Source organism: Salmo trutta, chromosome 12, assembly GCF_901001165.1.
Source record: "Salmo trutta chromosome 12, fSalTru1.1, whole genome shotgun sequence".
In the NCBI taxonomy this organism is placed as follows: Eukaryota; Metazoa; Chordata; class Actinopteri; order Salmoniformes; family Salmonidae; genus Salmo; species Salmo trutta.
In genome coordinates, this window is record NC_042968.1 from 65,710,778 (window position 1) to 65,723,753 (window position 12,976).

The following is a 12,976-nucleotide window of genomic DNA, read 5'->3' on the forward strand; positions in this document are numbered from 1 at the left end:
CGCACTGGAGACGGAGGCTGCAGGAAAGGGAGGGACCAGACGCAAAATGATTGACAGTGGCCACACTCGGTTTCGGTTCAATTAAAGAGACAGGGCATGGATGTAGTCAACAGTATACCACAGAACAATTCTTATTCCGTTTTCAGACAATAATACATTATTCCGGAGGTGGATAATTTATTGATATTTCAGTCAATCCTATAAACATAATATATAGTCGAGACTCATGGATGTAGTCTATATTCTATGCATTGCAGTTCGGATGGTAGAAAGAGGTGTTAAAATATATTATTGTGTTCTCTCTTCATATGGACTAAGAAATGGCAATTATAATAGGCTACAGTGATTGAAATCAAACTTCCGTGCAGGTGTGATACTTGTGGGAGCGTCGGAATTCCTGAAATGACACCAGACTGCCACCGTGTGGCTGTTCACCTAAAGTGCATACAGTAGTAGGTTAATGATTATACTCACTTCAAATCCACAATATACACCGAACAAAAATATAAACACAACATGTAAAGGGTTGGTCCCATGTTTCATGAGCTGAAATAAAATATCCAAGACATTTACCATGTTTAGCCTGTTTCTACATTATTTTGGCATTAATACGTGTCACATATCAATTGGCAAACAATGTGAAATATATATACTGCTCAAAAAAATAAAGGGAACACTTAAACAACACATCCTAGATCTGAATGAAAGAAATAATCTTATTAAATACTTTTTTCTTTACATAGTTGAATGTGCTGACAACAAAGTCACACAAAAATAATCAATGGAAATCCAATTTATCAACCCATGGAGGACTGGATTTGGAGTCACACTCAAAATGAAAGTGGAAAAAACACACTACAGGCTGATCCAACTTTGACGTAATGTCCTTAAAACAAGTCAAAATGAGGCTCAGTAGTGTGTGTGGCCTCCACGTGCCTGTATGACCTCCCTACAATGCCTGGGCATGCTCCTGATGAGGTGGCGGATGGTCTCCTGAGGGATCTCCTCCCAGACCTGGACGAAAGCATCCACCAACTCCTGGACAGTCTGTTGGTGGATGGAGCGAGACATGATGTCCCAGATGTGCTCAATTGGATTCAGGTCTGGGGAACGGGCGGGCCAGTCCATAGCATCAATGCCTTCCTCTTGCAGGAACTGCTGACACACTCCAGCCACATGAGGTCTAGCATTGTCTTGCATTAGGAGGAACCCAGGGCCAACCGCACCAGCATATGGTCTCACAAGGGGTCTGAGGATCTCATCTCGGTACCTAATAGCAGTCAGGCTACCTCTGGCGAGCACATGGAGGGCTGTGCGGCACCCCAAAGAAATGCCACCCCACACCATGACTGACCCACCGCCAAACCAGTCATCCTGGAGGATGTTGTAGGCAGCAGAACGTTCTCCACAGCGTCTCCAGTCTCTGTCACGTCTGTCACGTGCTCAGTGTGAACCTGCTTTCATCTGTGAGAGCACAGGGCGCCAGTGGCGAATTTGCCAATCTTGGTGTTCTCTGGCAAATGCGAAACGTCCTGCACGGTGTTGGGCTGTAAGCACAACCCCCACCTGTGGACGTCGGGCCCTCATACCACCCTCATGGAGTTTGTTTCTGACCGTTTGAGCAGACACATGCACATTTGTGGCCTGCTGGAGGTCATTTTGCAGGGCTCTGGCAGTGCTTCTCCTGCTCCTCCTTGCACAAAGGCGGAGGTAGCGGTCCTGCTGCTGGGTTGTTGCCCTCCTACGGCCTCCTCCACGTCTCCTGATGTACTGGCCTGTCTCCTGGTAGCGTCTCCATGCTCTGGACACTACGCTGACAGACACAGCAAACCTTCTTGCCACAGCTCGCATTGATGTGCCATCCTGGATGAGCTGCACTACCTGAGCCATTTGTGTGCGTTGTAGACTCCGTCTCATGCTACCACTAGAGTGAAAGCACCGCCAGCATTCAAAAGTGACCAAAACATCAGCCAGGAAGCATAGGAACTGAGAAGTGGTCTGTGGTCCCCACCTGCAGAACTGCTCCTTTATTGGGGGTGTCTTGCTAATTGCCTATAATTTCCACCTGTTGTCTATTCCATTTGCACAACAGCATGTGAAATTTATTGTCAATCAGTGTTGCTTCCTAAGTGGACAGTTTGATTTCACAGAAATGTGATTGACTTGGAGTTACATTGTGTTGTTTAAGTGTTCCCTTTATTTGTTTGAGCAGTGTATATATATTGAGTTAATAAAGCCTCATACAAACATGGTTTCGCTTTGCTTTCTTGAGTAAGGCAGCTCCAAAATGCAGGTGTTTCAGCCTAGCTCAGTGCTTTCTGTGGTGGAGGGGCAGCCAGCAGAAATACAGAGTGTAGGGGTTGGTAATCTTCTCTAGTTGTGCCGTGACTGGCTCAGTGTTCGGTCACTCATGGGACACTATGTCACCTCAAAATCTACAGAGAGAGCTAGATAATATAAGCCCCTTGGGTGCTGCCATAGATTTACATTAGAAGTGCCCATCCAAGAAGGTTCAAGGTCATTGGCCACAGATAAAATTGTTAAATCACATATCTCCCGTTGATTTGGTTGGACTGATCATGGCAACATCATACTTTCAAAATATTAGCTAGTAAGCTAGACAAGCAATCATCCTCATGAGTTAAGTCGACAATCTACTGGCAAATCCTTTTCAATCCTTGTCATATGAAGAGAAATTATAGATACAACATATCGGTGCTCATCGGCCATTGGACATAAACATTACACAACAAGTTTGAAATCGCAAATTCAACAATAAGTGTTTTGGAAGAAATTAGTGGCTAACTGCAAGCGTTGCAAAGCAATCACTAGCCTGCTATTCGGTGGAGTGGGTGTGTGGTCCAAGTCTGGGATTAAGGGTCTCTTTTCCAAGATTAAAAGGATAAACATTCACAGGCAACACCATGGGCCAGAAAAGGTTGAATACATTGGCCATGCTGTCAATACAGCATGACTTTTTCCGCGTTCAAAAGAACGGGAAACTCAGACTTTAGTGAGTTCAAGATAACTGGAAACTAGCTCTGACAGGGAAAATACGTTTTGAATGGTCATCCAACTCGGAATTCCAAGTCGAGAACTCGGCCCTCTTTCTAGAGCTCCGACCTGAAGATCACTGACATGATTCAACCATGTTTTTTTCAGAGTTCCCAGTTGTCTTGAAGGCACCATAAATCCAGAGAATGCCAGACATTGATGACAAAGTTTCATGACAAAATTTGCCCACAAGAAGTGCCGGGCCACCTTCCTGTTCAGCACAACAAGGTGAGTCCAAAAATGTACTCTATGCTGCTGCATAAATTATGTAATATGCCAGGGAGATATCTATACTGTAGCTAAGAAAGTAATACTAATTGTATGTTGTGTAGTAAGCTATTAGTAGGCCATGTGCTTACTGTTCTGACTTGTCGGTGCACATGTAGCCTATAGCCTGTTTTAGAGAAATGTCATCATCGAATATTGTAAGAGCTTTCACTGTCTGCTTATATACCCCCTTTATTTATCCCAAGGTTCTGACTTGGCGTACAGCGAAAATACTGTAAGAATGGCCCATGTTCTGAATTCTGTCGCTGTACATTTCAAAAGTGCAAAAAACAAATCGTTTTTTTGACTACATCTGTCTTAGCTCACTCATTGTCAATAGAAATGATCCGCTCATCGTTCCCTTATGCCATAGTTTTTACATTTGAATTGTCAGTAGAAACCACATTTGTTTAAGCAAGTCAACCATATCAGCTATGGTTTTTAAAAAGGCATTAAATGAGGTTGAATGAACTTATCGCTGCCAGAAAAGGCTCCTCTGATAGCCAGGTGTAGCGATGGTAAGGATTCACTCCATGGTGCTGAAAATAAAACTCTGCTGTTGGGTCAGCTTTATGTAGGCCCTAACCATTTGTCACCGTTATATAGTGCAATTAATGTATTGTTTAGTTTTGTGGCTTTGCTGGCATGCATATACATTATATATTTTTTTGCCCCACCAAGATTTGCATGCGAAAATCGGCACTGATCATTACATGGAAAATAAAAGGCCACTCTAAAGTGCGCAGTTTTGTCACATAACACAATGCCACAGATGTCTGAAGTTGAGGGAGCGCAAGGTTGGCATGCGGACTGCAGGAATGTCCACCAGAGCTGTTGCTATAGAATTGAATGTACATTTTTCTACCGTAAGTCACCTCCAACTTTATTTTAGAGAATTTGGCAGTACGTCCAACCGGCCTCACAACCGCAGACCACGTGTATGGTGTGTTGGCAAGCCATTTGCTGATGTCAACGTTGTGAACAGAGTGCCCAATGGTGGAGGTGGGGTTATGGTATGGGCAGGCATAAGCCACGGACAACAAACACAAATGCATTTTATTGATGGCAATTGGAATTCAGAGATACTGCGACCAGATCCTGAGGCCCATTGTCGTGCCATTCATCCGCCGCCATCACTTCATGTTTCAGCATGATAATGCACGGCCCCATGTCGCAAGGATCTGTACACAATTCCTGGAAGCTGAAAATGTCCCAGTTCTTCCGTGGCCTGCATACTCACCAGACATGTTACCCATTGAGCATATTTGGACGCTCTGGTTTAACTTCTACAACATTGTGTTCCAGCTCCTGCCAATATTCAGCAACTTCGCAGCCATTGAAGAGAGGGACAACATTCCACAGGCCTGATCAACTCCATGCAAAATACATTTGTTGCGCTGCATGAGGAAAATGGTCACACCAGATACTGTTTTCTGATCTACGCCCCTACCTTTTGGCCAACAGATGCATATCTGTATTCCTTGTCATGTGAAATCTATAGATTCTGGCCTAATTTATTTACTTCAATTGACTGATTTTCTTATATGAACTGTAACTCAGTAAAAACAAATATTGCGTTTATATTTAAGGTAAACATAGGAGTACAGTAGTACTAAAGTAGCTTTCTATTCCCAATTTAATTTTGTATTTTTCCCATAATAGCTGATATGTGAACAATAACACATCCATCCAGACACACAGCCTGATCGCAGATTTGGCAAACAATGAGTGAAAGCAAGTTGTATCACAGACCGACACTCCGGCTACAAGACAAGGATTGACCCCGATAAATGGTTTCAGTGGTTTATTAGACAGAAACCAACCTGTGATGCACGTTACAATCATTTTGTGCAGATAATGATAAGTCATATTTACAATGTTCATGTGTTTCAACATAGTGAGTTAAAACAGCTCTTAGCAGATAGAGGCATCAGTTTACCTGCAGCTTCAATAACTTGCATGATATTGCTAAGACAAAAAGGGACCATTTTTTTCAACATGTATAGGCCACAGCTATATTGCAAGTCACTGATAAATCAAAGTCACTGTCTTGTCTTCTGTTTGTCACGAGCCACAACTAATAGTCAGTAGTCGAGTGGTTATATTGTAACGGTTCACTCAGCAGACCTCAGTATCTCCTGGACCAATATTGTGCAAATTCCCAAACAATGTCATTGAGAAATATTTTTGATCAGTGATAAAACACAAATAGTATTTGTGATACTGTAGTATAGGTCTCTAAAATAAATCTAATATGGCAAGCAGAATTGCACGATATTATTTTACTATAGAAATCTAGATAAATTGCATGGCTACTTACAGGTGAAGGGCATGCACTACTATGTATTGTTCATGGATAGAAAACTACGATAGTTCACCTGATGTGAAATCTTGAAGGTGGGAAGAAGGTTCTTCATGCAGGTGGGAATGTCAGGGACATGGAAGGCTTCCCTGTGTTGAAGAATCCAAATGGCATCTCTCCCCAGTCTAACATTAAATATAAAGAAAACCCCCCCGAACCATTTTAACCCTCACCCACATTCCTATACCATCTCATTCCACTTACTACTTGGTCATCTTTTTCATAATAAATTGTGAATATACTGTAAATGCATTGTACCCATGTCTGCACAGGTTACACATACAATACGAGTCATGATATTGGAGGTGCGATGCTACCCAGGACACATGCTGGACAGGACAGTTAGTCTCTGCAAATATACTATCAGACTAGATGGAATGGCAGGTTTTAATCCTCACCTGTAGAGAAAGAAAATATGATGAGTACAAATATCAGCACAGAAAATAAAACCTTTAAAAAATAATTTCTTATTTGGATTTCCAAAAGACAATGTACAGCACAGTATTATTTTCTTGCAGACAACACTAGACACCCACACTGATATCGGTGATTGTGTGGGAGCATAAGCTTAAGGTGCAAAAGTGTTCATGTGCAAGAAAACAAAAAGATGTTATCAGGTAAAGTCCGTTAAAAGAATGGTGACATACTAGATTTATGATATAAATTTGAAATATCTTCGATTCAATATCAACCACAACCAACTGAATCAGACTTCCACGCGCAACATCAGTAGCCAATCAGGCCTGTTTTTAAGTGTGCAATAAATTACAAAAAAAGAAAACGTTTAGCCTTACAGTCAAAAAGCCCATCCTGAGTCTATAGCCAGTCAGAGACAAGTTAATTCAATCTGATCAGCGGCAGCCCTAGCCATCATCAAGTTGCAGTGACAGCAGAGCTGCCTGAGCACCAGATGGACAACTCAAAATGGCAACAGCAGAAATGGATTGATCTGATGGGCTTAGCTGGTCAAAGTCAATCATCTAATGCTAAATATATGCTGATGCCTGCAGTTAATCAAAGTTCTTTAGCTTAGTCAGTTCTCTGTTATCAATTGTTGGTATAAGCGATTGGTGTGTTAAGGAATGTGGAGGAGGAATGTAATACTCACTAGTGAAAGGGAAGCCAGTGGAAGGCATTGAAGGAGAAAGCAGTTGTTAAAGAACACACACACACACACACACACACACACAGTGCAATCAAACCAAGGCCTCTACCAAAAGACATGCTTCACACAGAGGGAAATTTCTACGTTGGATTGCTGAAAATCAGACCCATTTAATAAGCCGATAACGTGATCGTATGGACTCCTTGGGACTCCTACTGTAAAAGTATACGGCACCTTTCACAGACTTGTAAGCCCCCCCAGAGGGGAGAAAAATACTCTAGATCAGAGTTCTGTATAAACACATCCTGACAACCACGTCACGACCAATAAGCATGAAGCATTCAAAGACTTGGTACATTATCTATATTCAAGTATGTGCCCATCCAAAAACCACACTGTATAGAAATGATCTAGACACCATTAGCTTAGTCCTGTTAAAGAAAGACAAAAACACATTGTTTCAAAAGGTTCATGAATGTATTTGTTTTAAGTAGAAAAAAAAATAGTTTTAAGTTCATGGTTTGAGTAGTCAATTGGAAAACCTGCATTTAAATCAAATGTTTCATAGCCTTTGCTCTCCTTTGAATCAACCCATGTCCCACAGAGACGGCAACATTTACATCCTTTAAAACAAGTTAGAGGGAAGGCCAATCGGTTTTTTGTCAAGTTGGTTTTCTACACAAGGAAATAGGGGCGCACCTCAGACGTCATAACTATATTGACTAAATGTTGAATAGAGACTAAAGCCAAGTATGTAAAAACATGTAGAAATGAGCTAAATTGATCATATTGAGGTAGCTGTGCTCTGCCTAGCGCAGAAATACTGGCTTTTCAAAATCAAAGAGTTCAGTTTAAAAAATAAACAAATCCATGGTCATTTTTACATTGACGTGGGGGAGACGTGACTAAATCGTAAGTGAAAAAACACACAGTTCATGCTAGGTCAAAGAACATGCAGCTTTCATTTTTCAGGATACTTTTGTTTTGTTTTCAGCAATGCATACAATCACTCCAAACTCGTCACACCCATCTCCTGCCAACTGGGACTTGTCCATCGTTTACACAAAGTGATGAACAAAAACAGTTGCATACAATAGTGTTAAATCTCTGTACAGGTCAATGGACTGCTTTTAAATATCTAAATTTGTATACTCATGAAAAGGGATGCGGAAAACAGGAATGTATTATTTCTACTGTAGTGAAATGAGACAAAATTACAATCCCAAATCATTAAAAAAATACACATTTAAAAAGGCAATATGAACAATAAAAACTGACAAGAGTATTTTTCGTTCGAACCAGCAAAAAGTCCACAGCTATGGGCATGATGGTCAACTGACACTCAACAGGACTTTAATTGTTACATTTTTATATTATTTGTTTAGTTTGTGTCCTCGTGCATGCTCGGCAGGCACACAGGCACACACTAAGTCTACACAAACACACTCACTCTAGCTACGCACACACAGGAGGAAGAGGGTTGTGCTCAAGTCAGTCAGGACCAGAACATGTCTGCCATGTTAGTGTCGGTGCTGTAAATCCACAGCACCAGCGGGAGGGTGAGGGCCACAAAGGGCCAGGAGATGCCCTCCATGCAAGCAAACAGGGAGCAGCATTTGCTGCTGGGCTTCTCCAGCTCTTTACCAGGGTAGTTCTCCATGTAGTTCCTGGCTGCCAACTTCAGGACCTCGTCCAGCAGGAGGACGGGCAGGGAGAGCTTCAGCACCATCAGCCACTGGGTTAGGTTCAGAGGGGTGATCTGGAAGATGATCTGTAGTGGAGAGGATAACATGAGCGAGCAGGATAACCTCTCCTGCTTTCGCAGTTTCTCCACCCATCCCACCTATTACACTAGCATTATAATAGCTTGTTCTAGAAAGCATTTCTGGTAGCCTCAGGCCCATTATTAGTGCAGGTAACCTCACCGGCAGGGGCTCCACATAGAGGATGAGAAAATGCAGGGACATGGAGAGGCAGATGGCTCCCAGCAGCCACATGTTCTCCCAGGGGGGCATACGCAGCAGGGACTGGTTCTCTGACACACTGAGGGAGACATAAAGTACTGGGTTAAGTCACTGACTGAACACCCATTTGCCCATCATTTCACCATGTACACCAGATGAATCTCACATCATTATACCACTAGTGACAAGCCTAAAGCAACAGTGAAATAAGAGAGGGAATGTGAAAGATGTAGTGGCATAGTCTGACCTGTTGAGGGCGTTGCACATCTCGATGGTGACGAGCACAGACAGGGCCATGGTCATAGGGTAGGGGGACTCAAACAGCTCACACTCCAAACCCTCAAACTCAGGGTTATCAGGACCACACTGCAGAAAGTGGCTCTGTGGGCAGAGGAGAAAAGCAGCTAAGTAAGAGTAACTGTGTGTGTGTGTGTGTGTGTGTGTGTGTGTGTGTGTGTGTGTGTGTGTGTGTGTGTGTGTGTTGTATTGGCATCTTACCAGTTGGTAAAAGGTGATCCTGGGTCCGTCCGCAGCAGCAACGAACCACCAGGAAGCAGCCCCAACTGTAGCCGCACCCACATAGCCTGAAGAGGTAGAGCACAGGAGTCACATGGCTATCTGGATACACACAACAGCCGAAACACATCCAACTAAATCAAATCAATGAGGGGATATTTTGTTCTAGAGGTCCACTCACATCCGATGGCGAGGTATCTGAAGAACAGCCATCCAGAGATGAGGGGCTCGCGGGCATTGCGGGGGACCTTGTTCATGATGTCCAGGTCGGGGGGGTTGAAGCCCAGGGCTGTGGCAGGGAGGCCGTCCGTCACCAGGTTGACCCACAGCAGCTGGACAGGGATCAGAGCCTCAGGGAAGCCTAGAGCAGCGGTCAGGAAGATGCTGTAGGAATGATGGAAAAACATTTACATGGAGCCTTGTTACCATGGTACTGAGAACCGTTTATCGATTCCCCCGCTGAAGCAAATTACACCTTATTCCCTATATAGTGCATTACTATTGACCAATTCCCTATTGGGTCAAAAGTAGTGCCCTTCAAATGGAAATGGGGAGCCATTTTGGACCAAGTCTGGATCCTCACCAGACGACCTCTCCCACGTTGGAGGAGATGAGGTAGCGGATGAACTGCTTCATGTTGTTGTAGATGGCCCTGCCCTCCTCCACAGCCGCCACGATGGTAGAGAAGTTGTCATCGGCCAGGACCATCTCAGAGGCCGACTTAGCTACAGCCGTGCCTGAACCCATGGCGATGCCGATCTCTGCCTTCTTCAGAGCAGGGGCGTCGTTCACTCCATCACCAGTCTGGCCATGGAGAAAGGACAGGGTTAACCAGCTAATCAACTGTTCTACAGGATCTGTTTAAACTAATAACATACTGGATTGAGTCAAGGTTACATTACATGCAGAGGGCTGATCAATCATGAAGGCCGAACCACAAAGTGTGGAGTTTCAGTACAAACTGATGAGGAAGGTCTAAGGTGGACCATGTCTCACCATGGCTGTGATCTCATCCATGGACTGCAGGAACTCCACGATCTTGGACTTGTGGGATGGCTCCACGCGGGCGAAGCAGCGGGCGTTCACCACGGCGTCTCGCTGGGCCGCCGGCGATAGGTCGTCAAACTCGCGGCCGGTGAAGGCCATGGACGAGACGTCGTCGTGGTCGCTGAAGATGCCGATGCGGCGGCAGATGGCCACGGCCGTGCCTTTGTTGTCGCCGGTGATCATGATGACGCGGATGCCGGCCAGGCGGCACAGCTTGATGGAGGCAGCCACCTCAGCCCTGGGGGGGTCCAGCATGCCCACGCAGCCCACGAATGTCAGGTCCGTCTGGGGAGAGACACAGCGGAACAGTCAGACCAGACTAGAGTCCTGGCTTTGGCTCACTCACGCCTAATCCAATGACCAAAATTATACATTTCTGAAATATACACATGATTACTTTGCAGCCTCATCAAGTTTAAAGTTGTATTAGTTGTACTTGGGGCTGTGGCGGTCACAAAATGTTGTCAGCCGGTGATTCTCAAGCAAATAACTGTCGGTCTCGTGGTAATTGACCGTTAATTAACAAACACATCTAGCCTACAAGCCACTGATGCAGACCTTTGAAACACCTACATTTTAAAAAGTAATATAGCCTACACCTTCACTATAAATCCATGATTTATTTTAGACAGGTCTGAAGAAGCATGATATGAAGAAAATGTCAATTTCGGAAAAACAGAATAGCATACTCTGAGTTGTCCTTATGTTAGGTCCTGATCTGGCTATGCCATATGGCTGTGGGCTACACTAGTTCATTAACCTGTTGGGGATAGGGGGCAGTATTTGCACGGCCGGATAAAAAATGTACCCGATTTAATCTGGTTACTACTCCTGCCCAGTAACTAGAATATGCATATAATTATTGGCTTTGGATAGAAAACACCCTAAAGTTTCTAAAACTGTTTGAATGGTGTCTGTGAGTATAACAGAACTCATATGGCAGGCAAAAACCTGAGAAGATTCCTTACAGGAAGTGGCCTGTCTGACTATTTCTTGCCCTCATCTCTAATAAAAACAGGGGATCTCTGGCATGACACTTCCTACGGCTCCCATAGGCTCTCAGAACCCGGGAAAAAGCTGAATGACGTAATTCAAGGCCCAGGCTGAAACACACTAGCGCGTTTGGCAAGTGCTCTATCAGAGGGCCATCAGACTGAGGCTCGTGCATGAGGGGATAGCATGCTTTTACTTTCACTCTCTTTGTAATAAAAAACGATTTCCCGGTCGGAATATTATCGCTTTTTTACAAGAAAAATGGCATAAAAATTGATTTTAAACAGCGGTTGACATGCTTCGAAGTACGGTAATGGAATATTTAAAAAAAAAAATGTCACGAAATGCGTCGTGCTCGTAACCCTTATTTACCCTTTCGAATAGTGTCTAGAACACACAAACAAAACGCCGCTACTTGGATATAACAATGGATTATTTGGGACCAAACCAACATTTGTTATTGAAGTAGAAGTCCTGGGAGTGCATTCTGACGAAGACAGCAAAGGTAATAACATTTTTCTTATAGTAAATCTGACTTTGGTCAGGGCTAAACTTGCTGGGTGTCTAAATAGCTAGCCCTGTGATGCCGGGCTATCTACTTAGAATATTGCAAAATGTGCTTTCACCGAAAAGCTATTTAAAAAAAAAAAAAAAAATCGGACATATCGAGTGCATAGAGGAGTTCTGTATATATAATTCTTAAAATAATTGTTATGTTTTTTGTGAACGTTTATCGTGAGTAATTTAGTAAATTCACCGGAAGTGTTCGGTGGGAATGCTAGTCACCTGCTAATGTAAAAAGCTGGTTTTTGATATAATATGAACTTGATTGAACAGACATGCATGTATTGTATAACATAATGTCCTAAGATAGTCATCTGATGAAGATCATCAAAGGTTAGTGCTGCATTTAGCTGTGGTTTGGGTTTATGTGACATTATATGCTAGCTTGAAAAATGGGTGTCTGATTATTTCTGGCTGGGTACTCTGCTGGCAATCTAATGTTTTGCTTTCGTTGTAAAGCCTTTTTGAAATCGGACAGTGTGGTTAGATTAACGAGAGTCTTGTCTTTAAAATGGTGTAAAATAGTCATATGTTTGAGAAATTGAAGTAATAGCATTTCTAAGGTATTTGAATAACGCTCCACGGGATTCAACTGGCTGTTGAGTAGGTGGGATGCTTGAGAGGTTAAGCAAACAAGATTTGCTTAGAATTCCGTGGCATTATTTTATAGCATGAAGAATACAATTAAACAAAGCTGAATAAAATAGAAAATATCCTCTCTCCAAGCGATTTGAGGGAGTGTGCACATGCGGCTATTCTGTGTTGAGCGGTTTACAAAGAAACAGGTACTCCAACATGCTTCATTTAGAGTGATTAATGTAACTTTAGTTGTGATAAACGTTATTCTGTATGTTTTGATTTTTAATATATTGTAATGCTGCATGATGCGACTAACGACGATTTGAAAAAAATAACAAAAAGGCATGAGCTCTGCTTAAGCGCAGCAATGTGCACATGGTAGGAGGTTACAAACACCAATGTTCCATTAGCAGGAAAACACCATTATCAAAAGTGACCGCAAATGCGAATATGCATGTAATGCTTTTATTGTAAAAGTGCAGTTTTATGGTGAAAACTAACTTCACCAAACGTGAAAATCACTCA

General features: G+C 43.1%; 1 protein-coding gene across 1 annotated transcript in view; it reads right to left on the bottom strand.

Moving 5' to 3' along the window:
* Positions 1-7,243: 7,243 nt before the first annotated feature.
* The window catches only part of LOC115204006 (sarcoplasmic/endoplasmic reticulum calcium ATPase 2), a 46,143-nt gene continuing 40,410 nt past the window's right edge, over positions 7,244-12,976 (bottom strand). Inside the window, exons 15-21 of the mRNA XM_029769195.1 lie at positions 10,265-10,600; positions 9,852-10,072; positions 9,450-9,652; positions 9,251-9,336; positions 9,000-9,133; positions 8,714-8,831; positions 7,244-8,559 (exon numbers count right to left, since the gene is read on the bottom strand). Coding sequence (XP_029625055.1) covers positions 8,284-8,559; positions 8,714-8,831; positions 9,000-9,133; positions 9,251-9,336; positions 9,450-9,652; positions 9,852-10,072; positions 10,265-10,600 — 1,374 coding nt within the window. The 3' untranslated portion in view covers positions 7,244-8,283. The remainder of the gene's footprint in view (positions 8,560-8,713; positions 8,832-8,999; positions 9,134-9,250; positions 9,337-9,449; positions 9,653-9,851; positions 10,073-10,264; positions 10,601-12,976) is intronic.